This window comes from Passer domesticus, chromosome Z (genome assembly GCF_036417665.1).
Source record: "Passer domesticus isolate bPasDom1 chromosome Z, bPasDom1.hap1, whole genome shotgun sequence".
Taxonomy (NCBI): Eukaryota; Metazoa; Chordata; class Aves; order Passeriformes; family Passeridae; genus Passer; species Passer domesticus.
In genome coordinates this window covers 78,998,664-79,017,317 of record NC_087512.1, presented here as the reverse complement: position 1 = coordinate 79,017,317, position 18,654 = coordinate 78,998,664, and the positions used below count along the sequence as shown (strand labels likewise).

Here is an 18,654-nt window from a genome sequence, read left to right as displayed (position 1 = left end):
GTAGAGCATCTCACTACTGACCCGGTGGGGAGCTGCAGCTCTGTCTGGAGGCTGAGGCCAAGCCCTCGTGCCCACATCAGCAGCCCAGAGCTCCCTCACACTCCGAGGTCACTGACCCACCCTCCCCACGCAGAGTTTCCTGCTCCCCAGCCTTGTGGGACAACTGTGTCACTCCTTTGCTTGCTTCTGAAAAGTTACATAAACTGTTCCCTCTGATGAAACTCCCTATTTCAGAGTGGAGATAACTGTTCTGTTCACAGGGCTGAGGAAAATGCTGTGTTTAAAGTACCTTCTTGGAAAGTCTGTGTTATTCTGATGGCATCAAAACATTTGGGAAGTTCACCTTGGCGTCATGGATTTGTTTGTGCTTAAAACCAATAAATCAGTTCACATTTTTAAGCTTCCTCAAAATGTATTTCTTTTTAAAACTGGTTTAACACAAATTGTTTTAAACAATTAAATTCTTCATTTGGGTTAGATAAGCATTAAACTGATCCAAAATCTGGTTTTCCCTCTCTTTGTTTTTCAACTAGGTAGGTAGCATTACCCACCCAAAACTAGTACGTGTGATGGTTACTTTCACAAATCCAATACAAAAAAAAAAAGCCAAGCCACATAATTTCTTTCATTTTAGAAGCTCCTGCATTTTCCACACATCCTCCACCTGCTTCTCCACACAACTCTGTGCACAACCTCCCTCCTTAATCCTACAATCTCCTGCTATTCCTGCAATGCACTGTTACAGCACAGCTATTTGAGAGCCCTTTCCTGAAGCACTCCCTGCTTTTTTTTTTAAATCATTCCAAATATAAGCATCTGCACACAGCCTGGATTCCTCTCTGGGTATTGCTCTGACATGCGAAGTGTGGGAGGAGGATTTTTCCAGACACTGAGTTATAAAGTGAGCTATGCTGTGGATGTTGTAAAGTGTGTCTAGACTTCACCAACATGTCAAAACTAGTCTGTCACACACATGCTGTGCTGGTGACATCATCCAGGGATGGAGGGTTCCATTTTATCAATAATTAGGCCTCAAGTCTCTTTCTTGTGAAGTATTTTTCCTTTTAAGAACAAAGGCGAAGACTTCACAAAATTACTATATTATGTCTTCATCTTATTATATATTATATAATCTATATTACTGATATATTATCCTTTCCCATACCTGAATCCAAGCACAGTCAAGGCGTGTGCTGCACTTGAAGCTTCTGTCACACTGGGTTAGTTATATCACACTGGCTATGTAATTTTTATAACCTGTTATAAAACATGCTGCTAGATTTTTAATCTGGCCTTTCAAAACTGCCTGTTTTAACCTGGATCCTTCATTAACACATTTTGACCCTGATTGGTCTGTCTCAATTTTGGAAGACTCACAGGATGTATTTCAGGCTGTGCCTTTAGGACTTGTGAACAGCTCTACCTACCTGCACCATTAACATCAGCAACTCTTCACATGCTTTTAGGGGGGTATTCTTTGATTAATACATTTAGTAATTCATAGATCACATTTTGAGAAGATTCAAATGTAAGTATGTGGAAATGTGTCCAAATACACACACACACAATTACCTGAAAACTACCTGAAAGTTGAGGACATTAGCATCATACCAAAATAAACATGAAGTAGTGTCAGGAAAAACAGCAGTAGCTGGTATAAGGCTAATAGTATTTTTTCATAATTCACTCAGGTACCTTCTACTATTTTTTGCACTCTTGAGGCATCTGAGTGGCTGATGGCAAAGTCACACTGCAGTTTGTGGGAAGAGAATTGAACTGAAAAAGTGCTGCCTCAGGTTTAGGTGAGTGGTGGCTCTTAAAGCTCCTCTCACTCATACTGAGAGGAAATGGTGAGACAGGCCTCATCAAAGAGATAATAAACAGAAAAAATAAGTAAACAACAGAGAGGTTTGGTATTCCAGAATAAAGCAGGAACTCTTTGTGCCTCTGTATCTGTGTCCCCTACAGATTTCTTCTTCCTACACCCTATAATCATAAAAGTCATGTTCATCTGAACAGAAAGTAGAAAAAACAACAAGTAAGCTGTAATCAGCTACAATTAATCAACCTGGATTGTAGACACCAAGTATTATGTACTTCAAACAAGATGCTATCCACAGAGCTAGGAAGAGAGAGCATACGAAAATAAAGGTTTAGGAAAAAAAAACAATAGTAAGACTTTACCTATCTGAGGAGATTTATAAGCTCACCTCCACCTACTTTCTCTAGAAGCACCATAGAAAAAAAGAAAACAATTCTGTCATGAACCTACAAGTCACTCAGGCTAAACATTAGTTTATAGAAGAGTAGAATATGTCTAAAATCACAAAACACAAATCACTGATTTTCAGAGAACAAACATGCTTTGCTCATTTAAGTTTTGCTTTTCATGCTGATTCCTCATTATTAAATGGAAGGAGCCCACACAGACAGGTGATGTGAGACCTGTGTGATCCTTGCAACATTGCAGCTGGATTGCTCCCAGAGGAGGCAAACCTACAGTGTTAATTAAACTTTACAGAAGATCAAAGAGCTCTTCCAAATTTAAAGCTTACAAATCCTTGTGAGACCTAAAACTCCCTCCTAGAGATAAAGGGAACATTTCATGATAGCTGTCTTTCTGCACAGTTCCACCAGGTTTTCAAAAAATCTTGCTCTCCACTAAGCAAGAAGGTAAGAGGGTGCAAACACAAATTTTGGTGAATGATTGAACTGACATAGTCCTTAAAAAAAAAAAAAAAAAGTAGTGAGAGAATTTTTGTACAGGATGAAATATCTGCAGAGAAAGTTAAAAAAAGATTGAGACACTGAAATGGCAACAGAGTTGTCTTGGTTTGAGACAAGTTAGGAGGCTGACAAGTTAGGACAATGGTCCATCCTCTTCTTGGCTGCCTGGACGAAGCTTCTTGAGTTCCTGTACATGATGCTTTACCCCAAAGCTGCCAGAACAACCTTGGATATTTGCAGCTGATCACCACTTTTGTAAGGAATTGTGCAGTGGAGGTGCCCAAGCTTTAAAATTTCCATTCCCATACTGGGAAGCTTCCCCACCCGTGAGCCGCAGGAGGGACACAGCGGCCAGAGAACAGGGGCTCTTTGCCCTTCCAACCCCATCAACTCTTCCTTTGCCCACAACACCAAGTCCCACTGGGGTGGAAGCTCTGTTTTTGTGCTCCCCAAGGGTGTCTCCTGTACCTGACCATCCCGGGAGGCAGCGGCAGTAGCCCGTGGTGGGGTGGCAGCCGTCCGCGTGGCTGCAGTCGCAGCGCTCGGCGCAGTCCAGGCCGTAGGTACCATCCTGTGGCAACAAAAAAACACAACAGCCTGGAGATGATGGCAGCTGGGACTAAGGGGAGAGACAAGTTAGGGTCAGCCCAGCCTCAGAGAGCAGCCACGGATCTCTCCTGAATCTCCAGGCTGTTATTAACGTAAAATGCTTGTGGCGTTTGGAACGTGTCAGCATCCCACACTTTCGTTCTTTCGTTAGGAAGGGGAAGATAAAGAATGAATTATGCCCTCTTGAAAAATTCCAGACTAAAGCAATTAAGTCTCCCTTCTGCATCAAACTCTGAGATCTCTGCTTATGGGTCAAAATGGGTACCACACAGAGGCATAATTTTAAAGAAAATGAGTGAAAACCATTAAATTACAAGATACCTTCAGTGTGAGGTTCACTGCATAAATAAAGCAAACTGTCATTTTCTTTTGATTAGAAACATTTCTCTTGATTAAAAATATTGCTCTCTGCAGTACAAGATATACTCCATCAACAAGAGATAATCTTTGGCTGTGGAACAGTGCACAAAACAAAACTTTTATTTTTACCTATGCAATATTTTTTGAACCAGCACGAGATTAAAGTCACAAGTCAAATCACTCTGTTGGTGAATTTATTATTTATCTAAACATGTGAATTTGCTTTTCCTGCTGCTTCCATAGAAGCTAGCACACATATTTGTGGATGATTTCACACAAAATCAACCCAAGAAACTGAGAAGAGCAGATTTTTTACAATCTCCAAACAACAAAAAATATAACAGTCAACTGATCTTGAATAAAAAGTCACAGAATCAAATTGAAAAAAAAGAGCATGAAAAAAAGGCCAGTATAATTTACAGTAATACTTCAGGGTTACCCACAGCAAAGGCAGAAAAGGAAAAAACCATTTCCGGTTTAAACCCCAATAATTTACATTCAAAGCTAAAAACTGGTGTCAGTCACATTAAAAATCTGAATAAAACCTATATGAAAATTAATCTGCTGTTCCTTGATGTTCATGCATACATTCCAACTGAGTGCCACAGGATTTAGCTATTCAAATGCCAGTCTTTCAAGCCTAAAGTAGAACAAAATCCTGCATTACTTCGGTGTAAGGAGCCTTTCACTCATCTCAACAATACATTTTTATATACCGAAAAAGAAAAGATTAAGCATTTCCTTTGCATATAATCAGATTTGGAATGAAAGGAAATCCTCAAATATACTGTTGAAAAGCAGTATTTTTAGCCTGCTATGTACTTGGACTGAAGTCCAAACTGCAGTTCAAATCTTGAACAACAATCTGAGCAGTGATAATAATGTTCTGAAGTTACTGAAACAAATTGAAATACACTGATCTAAATAAAGTCTCTGCCCAGACATGAAAAACATTTCAGACAACTGGAAGTATTTGAACTATTTTTAAATAAATTATTATATTTATTATTTGAATAAACAATTTCTGTTTATTCCCCTGCTCTGGAATTTTGAAGTAGAATTTGCATTTCAAATAGGTAAATGCTTATGGACATTGTTTTATTCAGATGGAGAGAGGAAGAGGAAGAGCTTGGGCATGCTGAACTACCTGATACAGAAATACTTTTAAGATTATTTTACTAAGTTTGGGATAGTGATGCAATTGCTCTGAAATTATACATATCTTTTTTAAATGTCAGTTTTGGAAGAGCTAATGCAGCTTGGGAGGTCTCATCACCCTTCAGAATCAGGCACTAAGTGATAAACAAAGCTGCCTGAGGAAACAGAAAAATCAGTCTTCTGATGGAGATGCATTGCTGGAAACACTGCACAGGTGGCACTGCCATCAGCTTTCCAGAATATATTCCATTTTCTTTGCTACTTTACTCACTACAGGAGTGCTTCATCTTAAAACCAAAAGCAAAGACCCAAGAAATCACTCCTGAGTGCTCCTAGTGCAGTTCAGCAGAAAGAAATTTCATTGAAATCGAGGTGATTTCCAGTTTTCTGCTGTAGCTCAGCTACTCTCATCATGTCATTGCTCAGTAGAGCTTGTCCAAACTGAAAGAAGCTTAAATGTGATATTTACAGGGTGTGTGTTTACTTTAGGTGATTCCTTTGCAGTTGTATCAAACCAACAACCTGCTCTGCAGATATATTGCAGAAGTTAACAACTGACAGGGGAAGGGAAAAGCAGGGCAGAGAGCAGTTTATTGTAATTATTACTTTTGTTAAAAGTTTTCCAGAAAGTTGATGTCCATCACTGAAAACAGTGGACCCTGCAAAAACTCACTTTTCATAAAATATTTATCTTTTTCTTTTCAATGTATAAAATATAACTGAAACCAAACAGTTACAAAATAAAACAAATCCACCTGGAATTTAAAAACCTCTGAAATTATGTATTTGAATTTACGTATTTTATTTCCCCAAAGCTGCAGCCTACAAGATGGAACAGAACTGATAAGGAGCATGCCACTGTCCTCACAATGATTTCTGATTTTCCAAAGCCTGAGAGACAGTAGGAGCCAAAGACCCAGCAGAAAAGCAAAGACCTGTCATGGAACTGGGTGGCAAGAGTAGCTTCTCACTTTTGATTGAGAAAGAATGAAAATTCTTTATTCATATTGTAACACTGACATAAGGAAAAAAAATTAAAATGTGATTATTTGATTTGGGGTATATTTTTTGTATTTTTCTCTCATTGTTTACACTTAAAAGTAGCTGAACACTAGCAGTTTGATAGCATTTGATGAAGAAATGTTAGAATAATTTTTAGTGCCTGCCCCTAACCCTGCACCCCATCCTGTGTGCTCCACAGGGACTCATCCCCATGGAGACAAAAAATGAAAGATGCCCCTTCCTGCCCAATATTCTCCTGCAAAACCTCAAAGTTCAGTGGAATTATTGAAGTACCTGGCAAGGGAGCTCACATTTCTCTCCCCTCCATCCTGGGGCACAGGTACAGGTTCCATCCAGAGCATTGCAAGCCCCTCCATTGAGACACTGGCAGGTCAGGTTACAGCCCAGTCCCCACGTGCCACTGGGGCAATTTATGGAGCAATCCACACCGTGCCAACCTGCCGAAAATAAAAGGGATTAAAGTCAGAAATCAACCAGCTTTTCCCCCATTCCTCTCAGAGGATGTTTCGTGTCTCTGAGATGGGCAATACTGGGGTAAAATTCACTGCAGGATTTATCAGCTGCTTCAGCTGAGGGCCTGTCCAGGTTGAACAAAGGTGTTGAAGGGCACCTTGTAACATCTGTGCACAGCACACATCTGCAGATGGGTGCCAAGGAGCAAAAGAGACTGATGGAAGATCTGAAATGGAAATAGAGACACCTTGACATTTCACTGAGAAGCTCTAAACTACAGTGAGAGAGTGAGAGTGTTAAGGCGTAGCCTGAAAATAATTAGGAATATTTTCCCTAGGCTCAGGCTGCTGCTTTCGTAATTGCTCCACCAGCATTCAACTCCGTCCTGTAATACAGTTTTAACATGTACCTAGCAAAAAAAAAAAAAGTGAAAAAAGTATTGCATAAACTGGATCCTCTGAGGAAACACAGAAGACCTTTTAGATGGTTTCTGTACTTCTCTCCAAATACAAAAAGGAATGTAATGGAAAATAGCTCTAAAATTCAGCATTCACCACTGACCATGCCTGACAGCAATGGTTTGCAGGCTGGATAGACTGGGATGTGAATAGATTTTTTAAAATGTGATCATCCATTGGATTCAAGAGGAACAGTGTGAGGCAGTCAGTCACATATTGCCATCACCAGTGACACAGGCCAAGTTTCTAATTTTGTACCTTGTTTACAGTAAGTGGAGGGAAAAATAATTCTGCACTGAGACTGATCAATGGGCTGTGCAAAACACATGCACAGAAATCAGGCTGCCTCGTGCTTCATTGATAACTTCAAATTTAGGGGTCATTTCAGGAAAAAAATGATTTTTTGTAATTTGACTAGGAAATTGAGACACTCTCCCTCAACTGATTTCCCAGGATTTATCATCTTCCTTTGTTTACGTGACAAGCACCTAGGTTCAGTTTGACTTTACTTTTTGCTGCCCTCTTTCACTGTATTATGATTAAAACTGCATGGGGTACAGGAAGCTAGGATTCTGCAGTGCCCAAGGAATATTTTCATCCTCACGACCTAGGTGCTTTGCAGTACCAAGCTGAACAGGGTTAAATTAGCCATACTGTCTCTGGAAAAGAGTAGAAGTTCCACATTTGCTGCATAACTGATTTAACAGTGCCGGTCCCTGAAAAATTTAGTGACTATCTGTCTAGCAAACTCTGTTTAGATGGGATCTTGGGAATGGGAATTGTTCCCCGGCAGGGTGGGCAGGGCTGGCACAGGGTGCCCAGAGCAGCTGGGGCTGCCCCTGGATCCCTGGCAGTGCCCAAGGCCAGGCTGGACACTGGGGCTGGAGCAGCCTGGCACAGGGGAAGGTGTCCCTGACATGGCTGGGGTGGAACAAAATGATCTTTAAGGTTCCTTTCAACCCAAACTGTTACCAAATCCTCCAAAATCCTTGGTATAAATAAAGCCCTCTAACACTGTCTCTTCTGTGTCAGCAAGTCAGGCATTAGTTTGTTCCTGGTCAGGGTCTCTGTGTGTCTGTGTGTGTGGCTGACAAAATTCTGGCCTCCACACAGATGCAGACACGAAACTTTTTCACTTATTTATCCATTTTTAGCAGACAAAGAAATTATTATTCATTCGTTCTAAATGATGTAATTCTCTTTCATTACGTAGCATTCTATCCTCTATTCGTAATTGATTCCTCACTTCTCAGGCTAATTAGTCTGTATTTTTTACTCTGTTTATTATCTTTTCCATGGGTAGGGAGTTTCCAACATCCATACATGGAGTCTTTGTTATCTTGTTGTATTCCTCATCTTCAGGTTTCTGCAAAATGTCTTTGTAGCCCATAAATTCTGCACTTGTATTCATTTTAAACAACACATCTCTCTATCCCTCTCCCATGCTTTGTTCATTGAAGCATATCAAAATTAGCTAAGGAAAACTTGAAGTTTCAGTAACTTTTCCCAAATCTTTCCACAACAGCTGCTTATGACAAACTTTGCTAAATTGTGGCTGAAAGTGATTCAAAACTAACACACTGCTTACAGTCAACATATTGGCTATGATTAATTAAAACCAAATTATTAAAAGTTAATGAAAACAATTTATTAAAATAATAATAGAAAAGTTATGTAATTCCAGCAAAAGCCTTCTGGGATTCTGCATGATTTTGATTAGGAATGCTGACATCAGATAAAGGGTACACCCCACAGACCTCCTGACAGAGCAGAGAACATGTTTTCTCTCCTTGTTTTCACCTCCCAGAGCAGCAGAAGCATCAAGTGTCTGCTTCTCATTAAGTTTCCTCTTCTCTGCTGCAAAAACCCAATTTCACTCTGTGGTTACAGGGAAATAAAATCCATCTGAGGAGCCACTTACCTGCTTTGCAGGCACAAGAGCCATCCACAGGAGAACAGGTGGCCCCGTTTTTGCAGCTGCACACAGAGGAGCAGTTGACTCCATATGTCCCAGGGAGACAAGGGATACCACAAGATGCACCCTGAATTATAAAAAAATAGAGTCCAAAAACCAGCTGAGGAGGCTCAGACAATACAACTGACTCAAGTGATACAAAATCTAGGAAAACTACAGCCCATGCATGTCCTAGGCTGTCACGAAATTAATTTAGGAGAGAGGGACACCTTCATGCTGTTGAAATATTTTTAAATCTTTTTAAGTAAGTATTAGTTTTCTGTGATTTGCTCTGAGAGCTCAGGTCCCATAGCACCTGGTTAGATCAGGTGGATCAGTAGACAGTAATAAAGAAGCTCTTTATGAAGTCAAAGCACAGTAAGAAAGCAGTCTAATGGTAAATTGTGTGGGTATGTAAAATATTTTTAAGAGCTAATTTGGCTGACGTTTTCAGTTATTACTTTCACAAGAACAGTCATACTGTAAAATGTTAGATTAGCATCCAAAGCACATGTAACAGCAAATGTGTGTAAAAGTTGCAGAATAATCTGTCCTGAAGTATAAAAAGAAGTGCTTTTGGCTGGAGTTTCTGTGGATGGAGCACGAGGAGTTGATGACTGAAACCCATCATTTCTGCCTTCACTTACACCTCAACAGCACACCCTCATCCTTACCAACATCTCATAAAAGCAAGTAACTTCTCCTTCTAAAAATACCTTCATTTTAGCAGTGAGAACCCACCAGAAATGGTGATTTTTCAGCCTCCTGCAGCACAAGCAGTGCTACCCAAACACCCCGCCTCCCCTTTCATCGCGGACGAGGCGGCACCCTGGAGAATCTGTTGCACAACTGGGGCCCAAAACTGTGGAAGTGTGAAAGTGAGACCTCTTTTACCTTAAATCCAGGGGCACAGGTGCACTTCCCAGTGACGCTGTCGCAGTCAGCCCCGTTCTGGCAGCTGCAGATCTGCTGACACGACTCGCCGAAGAAGCCCGGGGAACACGTCTCGTTGCAGTACAGCCCAGACCAGCCTGGCTTGCAGGAGCATTCTCCAGACATGGGGTGACAGCTGCCACGGGTGGGGGAGGAAAGGTTGACTCAGTAATTCAGGAATAAATGTGGCATAAAGTGTTATTTTCTTTCCACGGGACCAAAAAAAAACCCCAAAAAAACCCAAAAAAGCCCCCCACAAAACCCAACCAAAAACCCCCAAACAACCAAAAAAAAAAAAAGAAGAAAAACCCCCAAAACCCCAAACAAACAAACAAACCAAAAAAACCCCACCCAAACAACCCCCCTGTTGCAGCGGAGTTGCATGAAGATAAGATTTTACTTCCCATAATTTGGTGTCTTTATATAAAAATATGTTCCAATTAAGATAGGAAATGTAACATTACACAACATACAGGCATTTTGGGAGAATATGGAAAGAAATGAAGGGGTGTAATTTTTCTCTATTTGAACAGAAACCTTGCTGAAACACAGTTTTTACCACAAGACAAGATATACACCGGTACAAATACTAAGAGGATGAAACCATTAAATTCCCCAACTTTTGTTGTCACATTCCCACTCTAACAGGACCATCTTCCTAACCCTGCAGAAGCTCAGCAGCACATTGTCAGAGAAACATGATCAAGAAAAATAGCATGGCAGGAAATAAAAACACAGCACCCCATCAGCAAAGCAAGAACATTCTCTTCATTAAATTAGTCTGGAAGAGGACAACTGAGAATGGCAAAAAATCATCAGAAGCCAGCTATAGCATGAGAGCAGTGACCTTTTGGGGAGTATCTCCCCTCTGTGCTGGCCATACCTGGTGGCAGAGCAGCTGCCTCTATACCTGGAACAGCAGTTTCATTGAAGGGCCACGCAGGCAGCTGCTGCCTGGTAACAAATGGACATCATCAGCTGTGCAAGGATATATAGGCTGGGAGAGGGGACACAATGGGCTGCTCTGTAGCACTCTGGCAGACAAAGCATTTGCTTAATTCTCACCAAAGGGAAGCCTTAGTATCCAAATCCAGTATATTTACAATGGGAAGACTGTTTGGAGATATTTGCCTCCCTCTGACTGAAGTGAAGCTCCTTTAAAAGTGCTGGAAGGACAGAAAAAAAAAAAAAAAAGCCTTCCTCCAGACAAATTAAATGACCCATGACAAGAGCCTGGTTCTGCAAGACTTGCTGACTTTGTGTGTGGGGGTGTATTGGAGACTGAGTATTTTTCTGACCATTTGAAAGTCTGAAAAAGTACCTGCTGCACTTTTAGGTGCTGTAAGATTACAGCAGCAATCTTTGAAAGAGCTGCAGTGTAACACAGGAACACAAAATTAGTTACAACTGCTCTTGGACTTGAGGGCTGCCCTTGTCCAAGTAAAGAGTTTAAAATTGCTGAAAACAAGCATTGCTAATCAGGGAAGGCATGGATTGTAAAAACTGGAACAGCACTATGTATTCTGCTTTCTGCACATTTAATCTGCATGCTGTGGCACCATAAAAATTTGTGGGTCTTCAGGATATTAAAACACCTTTGACAGTGTTGATAAAAAGTGAGAGGAAAGGCCTTTTCATGCAGAAATGGTTCAAAACTCATGGCGCTCATACTGAACAGCCCTGGTTATTTGTTAGTTATGTGCATACCAGCCATGAAACAAGATAAAATTGAGCTATTCTCATATGAAACACAGGCAAAATTATGAAGACATACAATGCAGCAAGATAATCAGGTTTGTCTCCTGTCCTAAATTCCTGCAGGACCCCAAGCTCTCAATCAATACAGAGCAGGGAAAATTAAAAAAAAAAAAAATAAAAATCAATCCACAACTAGATAGTTGTTAGGATAAGAACCAGGATCTATTCATAACGTAAATTCAGTAGCACTGGCACTTTACAATAAAAATCCCAGCGTTCACAGAATCCTGTAAATTCCCGACTGGAAGTGTGGTTTGTTGTTGGGCTTTTTTTTTTTTTTTTTCCCCTTTTTCCAGGAGAGGAGGAGCCCACAGGCATGAGGAAGCACTGGGTATGAGGCAGAGGCATTGACATTCTGTGCCCCCCAGTGAGCGTCCTTGCCCACGTATCGATTGATGCTGAAATTAGTATTCCATGATTTGTAATTAGATGTAGGAAGCCAAAGCACTTCTGGAGGTTTCTGATGGGTTCTCACGCAGTTATCTTAATTGGCAATAATGTTTAAATATTAAGGTAGGGATAAAAAGAGATGCTGAGAGATATACTGGCAGTATATCCTCTTTTATTCCTGGTTGTCTGTTCACACTTGCTGGAAATACAACCCTACACTGTACAGAGACAAAAAAAATTACTCTGGGTAGTTCATATTATATATTTGAAGGACTTAGGTGAAAATATTGATTTTTATATGCTTCATTTGCGTGTTTTGCACAAATTGTGTAGCACCCTAAAAATTAAATATAAACATAAATATGAATAAATACAAAATTTCCATTAAAAGCTCTTGCAGCTGTATATACAGGCCTATTAGAAAAAAAATTAAAAAGCCCTAATCTTTACTTTAAAAACAGAGCCAAACTACATGAACCAAACATGAATTCCACTAATAAAACTGCAATCAATCCTACACAGGTATCTCAGAAAGGGCATGAGACAGAGGAAAAAAAAAACCCACTAGTGCTGATGTCATGAATAAATCTTAACTGCAGGCAAAGGGTGTTGGTACAAAAAGGTTTTTACCTGTTGCTGTCCTCTGGGCCCCTCAAACAGATTAAAATCTCTCAAGTATAGCTATTTTTATGCTCTACAGAGCATTTAATAAAGGCTGCTGGTACAACCAAGAGCAAGGAAGGGCTTGCCTTTCATCTCCAGGAGCTGCCATCAACCAAGAGCAGCAGCAGAATCCCTACAGCTCAGCCTATCCAAAATGCAAGTAAGGAATTATTGTCAGAGCTGTTGTGATGCAGTTTTTGTCAATGATAAAACAGTAATAAAAAACAAAGAATGTGCATTTTTCAACTGTGTACGTGGAGAAGTATGTGAAAAGAACACAGTTGTATTCTTGAACTTACATACACTTTCTTTAGAGCAGTGGTTTTTGGAGTTAAGCAATTTTTTTTTTAAATTAACCTTTCTGTTCATTTCTGTATTGATTATTACAAATAACCTAGAGCTCCAAGCCTATGAATAGCTCCTCTTTGAGGATATCTAAACACATGATCACACCCAGATGAAAAAAGCTGTCATGGTATCAAGGGCCCCCAAAAGAGAACCCCAGACCTACAGACACACAAAGAGGGGTGGAATTCCTTCTACAAATAAACTTTTTTTTTTTTTTTTTTTTTTTTTTTTTTATGCCCTGAGATTACTTTGCTGCTAAATGAATTAGTGCAGGACTTGTAGCAGGCAAGAGAGGGTTGAGGGTATTCCCTGACATGACTAAAGAGTTGCCTCGTGGCTGACTGACATCAAGAATTGAGGACAACCAGACACAACTGTCTTCTAAAAAGATTTTCAAAGGATACTCAACAGCCTCAAGTGCCCACAGGGAGTTTTGTCTTCTACACCATTACCTTGATTCCTGTTATTTATGGTCTTGGGCACATCCTGACCCAAGTGGAACCAGCTTACACATATGTAAAACATACTTGGGAAGCAATTAAAATATTTGTTTTTCTCACACATCATGATGCTCTGGCAAATATGCTCTTAAGTGCCTTTGGATTTGTCATTCAGGGGGGGAAATGTCCAAAAAAAAAAAAACCAGCCAAATGCTGTTGTTTACTTGTGCACATTTGTGATCTGATTTGACCACGAGCTGTCTCTTCCAGTGGTATAAATGAAGGAACAGCTGTGTGGAACATGAATCAGAAGTAATCCCTGTAATATTAGAAATGGTATACAGTGCAATGCATTCCTGTCAAACCAGGCTGCTGCAACAGTCTGCAGACAGATTTTCTGTAGGGAAGGAGCTAACTATAATTCATAACACAGTAGTGTTTGGTGTGCTAGCCTAATCTGAGGACCCTGCATTATATTGCCATTTATTCCTGAACACACTGCCCAAATAATAAATTGCTTGATTTTACATCAAAACAACTCTGTATGTTTTTCAAGGTATTTCAGGCAGGTATGCTCAGGGATGAGCAGAAGCACAAATACAAACTTTAAAAGTATACGACTGGAAGGGGAAAATTGTTCAGTTTGCTTTCACACAGTTTGTCAACAAAAGGTGTGCTGGACAACTCCAACAAAACACTGAATAATTTTTCACACAGAATTAACAGAGCAGCTATTTCCACGCATGGATTTAACATCACTGCTAAATTCTGACTACAGGTTTTTATTTTGTCTATGAGAAAAAGTGCCTCACATTAATATAGAGCAGCATTCTGTGTGACACTCAGTAATTCCTGTAAATTCCCCTCATAGCTACTTTCAAGAGCAAAAATTTAGATTGTTGTCACAAACCTTCTCCAAGTTACTGTTATTAGTAATGCAATTAACTGTAAGTGAAGGCATAGTGACCACAGTATCTAATCAGAAGAACTGTTTTGTAACAAGAGAAAGCTGTCCACAATTGTTCTATAAATATGCTGGCTCGCCTCAACTGACATCTGACATCCCTCCCTGACAGGTGAAACTCTGTCTGCAAATAACCAGTTTTTATATTTTCATAACAATACGCTCAAATGCTGACAAAATCCACAAAAAATCATAAAACAGGGCTCATCACTTCCTGAATGAGGGGAGATGTGTAAAAGTTAAGCCAATGGGAAAGCTATTGTCATTTGATTTCCAGGGATTGGGTTTTACCTGCTCACTCAAAAAAGCTCTTAAATGACAAAAAATGTACTTTTCCCAGATTTACAATAGGTAAGGCTTTTGAAGTTTTGTACTAAAATAAGTCACCCACAGAAATTCTTATATAAAGAGACTGAGAGAAACGTCCAAGCTTCTCATGCCCTGATCAGAAGATTTTAAACATCCATTGATTTCAATTCAGTTATTTCTCATCTACAGCAAACCAGAGTATGTGAGAGGCAGCCCATGTGCACTGACTTTATCCATTCACAGGGAACAATATAATGATTTATTCAGGTGGCAAACACAGATAAAGGTCATGCTTTGTCTTAATATTTATTTCATGGGTCAGAGACCAAACACAGCAGTGAATATTACGAACAAATGTGCTTGGAAGTAAAAATTCAAAGCATCTTTTGGGTTGGTATTTTTTTTCTTGCTGTAGTCAGAGAATACCAAATACTTACAAGCTGCTTCAGTTTGCATGAAAGTATTAGAAAAATCAGGAAATACCCCTTTTCAGGTTATATTTGGGTTTTTGTGTTCTGCTTAGGAAAAAAACAGAGCAGGGTAGAGGGTGCAAAGCCTACCTCCAGGTGTTGGGCATGTGGCAGGGACACTTTTTATCACACTTGAGGCCATAAATCCCCTCGGGGCAGAGCCTGGTTTCACAGTGCTGCCCGGTGTAGCCTGGCTCACAGAGGCAGGCACCACTGATGTGGTAGCACTTCCCACCATTCACACACTTGCAGGTCTCTGCACAACGCAGCCCGTAGCTCCCCACTGGGCACTCATCCTGGCACCTGTGAGGCAAAAGAAAACCCAAACATACAATAAACAAACAAAAAATTTTGTTGTATTTACCATAAATGGCAGCTTCTGGAGGTTTAAAGGAAATTGGGTTTATGAGGAATGTCTTCTATTGGTCAAAGCCACCATTTAAATAAGAGCAAAAATCTGTGTAACTTGGAAAAACCTTCAGGAGATCAAACCCCTTCTTTTCATCTCATTTTTCTGACAAATGAAAATGAAAATCAGTAAAGATGTGAGTTCAAAACACATGGGGAAGTAGCAATGATTTTTGTTGCTACTTAAGGAAAATATATCTTAAGAAAGAGACTTCTTCACCAAACTTTTCCTCTCTCATTCACAGAGTTTTGAGAAGATAAGACACTTTAGCCAACAGATTAATTTTCTTAATTTTCACAGATGGAACACATTGTTTAACCTAAAGATCAGTCTGTATTTTTAACCTGACTACTAGAAAATAAAATTTCAGTATCCTGCTTCTCAAATTTGCAGCTCATACACTGATGATTTTCTGGATAGCAATTTCATTCGTCTATGAGTTTGATGTTTTCAGCTTTGAATTTCCTCTGTTCTAAAAAAGGAATTGTTAAATTCTGAATGACAGTCAAGTTACGGGTTAAAAAAGTACTACTTGATAATGTAACACATTATTAATGGTTCTATTTCTTTTTACTTCTTTCTCATTTTTTTTTCTTCTTCTGTTTTCCTTATAGATTTGCCTTTTTTGTTTTGGTTTGTTTTCAGGAATCACTAGTGGTTCATTACATGAGAATTTCAAAGACACATGATACAAGGCACTGCAAAATGTAACATAAATTAGCAAAGCACTCTAACTGAAGTAAAATGGGTAGACATGTTTGTTTCATGCTTCTACAGTATTTTTCTCAATCTGAGGTGGATACCCAGAAGTTTAAAGGTATTTGTAACTCTGTCCTAACTTTTTATCAATAGCATCTTCTTTCCTGCTGAGGTGTAGCACAATAGTAGAGCTAATAGCATAATAATAGAGCTAATTACCCTATATCAATGTGTCCTGATGAAGTTATAAAAATAAAGCTGAGCAAGAATTTTCTTCAAATGGCAACCAGGAACCTCAGCCAAAGTAGACAAAATTTAACCAAGTTTCTTTTTTTTTTTAATATTTAACTTGCAAAAACCAACTATTTGGAAGTGGTGTGTATGGGTTACCTCAGACAGTGCCCACACAGTTCTCTGGCATTAAATAAGGACCAGGTCTACAACCTTGCCACTGACTCCTTCCTGCCCTTGGAACCATCTCAAAAAATGAAAGAATTGAAAATACAGCCTCTTTTGCAGGAAAAGAGGGAGGCTATGATCTGCAAAAGTGATCAAGATGCTGCAAACTGTAAGGCATTTCAGATGAAAGTCAGATTTAAATTATTACAATACGAAAAATTTAATTACTTTTAGAAACACCAGTGCAGAGCAGTGCGTAGACACTTGTGTGGTTACTCTGATTTTCCCTGAAGCCCCTGTCTATGTCTGCCTAAATGCATCTACCACCTTCTGCACTGTTTCTTCACAGACACAAATATAACTTTGGCATGCAAATGGCTCTGGGCTAATTGCTTCTCTTCTTCTTCTTGAGGTCTTTTTCCACATTATGTCTGGCAGAGCACTTCCCACGTCCTGTGAAGGCTGGTGTGGGGAGTGCACATGGTTACAAAACCCACAGCTGCTGGCAGGGATCCCCTGGACTGACCCCAGTGATCAGGCTGCTGCTGAATCCTGAAAATGAGTTGTGTGCTGCTTAAAATACATGCAGGAAAACGTTCTTTCATCGCTTTCCACTGCCTTCAAAAGTGATGTCTCACTCTACTATCTTTCCAATCTGCCAAAGCTGACTTACAGCCATCACAAAATGAAATGTTTCATTTCATCTGAGCATTTGGAGGAGACAACTCTCCAGCCTGCAGCCTTTGAAGAGGGATTGAACGAGCCTCCCTCGCTGCTGCCAGTGCCAGACATCTGCACAAACCCACGAGCCTCCCTCCTCAGCCCTCCACCCCAGCCCAGGCTGCACCATTCTGCAGGACACTCCAAGGAGAGGAAAGCTCACAAGAAGTGCCAGAGCACAGCAGGGAAACAGTGAAACCCAGCAGTTCCTTCACAGCAAGTGCTCTTTCACATGGATTTTCAACATAGCATCAGCTGAGTGACACGGCAAACACTTCATCACCAAAATCAGCACTTTCAATCACATCTCAAGAGGCTTCCACTGCTCTTTCTACCAGCTCCTGAAGCTCCCCTGTTGCAGCAGAGCCCTCCAGGCCCAGCAGCCTGGCAGGAATGGGTTTTCCTTACCGTTCCCCCGTGTAGCCTGGGCTGCAGTGGCAGTGGCCCGTCGCTGAGTCGCAGGTGCCTCCGTTGTGGCACTGGCACTCCTGGGAGCAGTTCTTCCCATACCGACCCTCAGGACAAGGCTGACCACAGACCATGCCCTGGGAGTGCAGAAGAGAAGTCTTAGAGTGGGGACTGCAGCTTGAAAGGACAAGGAAGAAATGAAGGAAGATCAAGGACATGCTGTATTACTCTCCCAGTGCTGATCTGGGAAATGCCAGACCCTTCTCCAGCTTTAAATGTGGAGCACTGGAGGAATAACCTCCTAGGATTTGCAAGCTGGAAGTAAAACACTCATGAAAAACACTCTCTCTAAGCACCTGTGAAAACACACATAAAAGACTAACTGATGTCAATCACTTCCTAATTTATTTACCAGGAATACTATATATCAATATACCCAGGAATCCCCTCCAGTGAATAGAGGTGTAAGAATCAGCAGCTGCTCTAATGCCCCAATTATTCTACTATATGGTAAGTTGGGGTTTTCTTTTGATGAATGAAAAAGCTGTTTGCAATTTCACTTAAAGCAGCACATCTTAAAAGCTTAAGTAGCATTATTTCTCCTTTCAATGGGTTTTGAATTTCTGCACTGCCCTTTACATCCTTGGAATTAATTGCACCTGGGTGGTGAGGGAAACATCAGAACCTAAGACTTTTTAAGAAGCCATTTCAAGAAAAAGGTATTTGCAGGTATTTCATCAGACAAAAGACATCCAGGTACTTCATTTAATATATGGCACTGCAGAATTTGCACCTGGCTACCTTAAACCTCCCTTACAAAAAAAAAAAAAAAAAAAAAAAAATAAAGGGTTACACTGACAAAATAGTGGTTCATGAAACGGAAAGTTCTAAAATTAAATCTTATACTTAAATAATTACTTGGAATGGAAAATTATTTGAAGGTCTAAATAGTCATGTATTAACACATATACTAGTAAAAAGTTTTTCTCACTACTTCCTGTG

The 18,654-nt window shown here is 40.1% G+C and overlaps 1 protein-coding gene across 3 annotated transcripts in view; it reads right to left on the bottom strand.

The window, feature by feature from the left end:
* Positions 1–18,654, bottom strand: part of MEGF10 (multiple EGF like domains 10) — an 85,764-nt gene that overhangs the window by 25,460 nt on the left and 41,650 nt on the right. For all 3 annotated transcript variants that reach the window (XM_064402744.1, XM_064402743.1, XM_064402745.1), the window contains exons 8-13: positions 17,653–17,789; positions 15,108–15,320; positions 9,637–9,811; positions 8,710–8,830; positions 6,151–6,314; positions 3,196–3,298 (exon numbers count right to left, since the gene is read on the bottom strand). In XM_064402744.1, the coding sequence (XP_064258814.1) occupies positions 3,196–3,298; positions 6,151–6,314; positions 8,710–8,830; positions 9,637–9,811; positions 15,108–15,320; positions 17,653–17,789 (913 nt within the window). The remainder of the gene's footprint in view (positions 1–3,195; positions 3,299–6,150; positions 6,315–8,709; positions 8,831–9,636; positions 9,812–15,107; positions 15,321–17,652; positions 17,790–18,654) is intronic.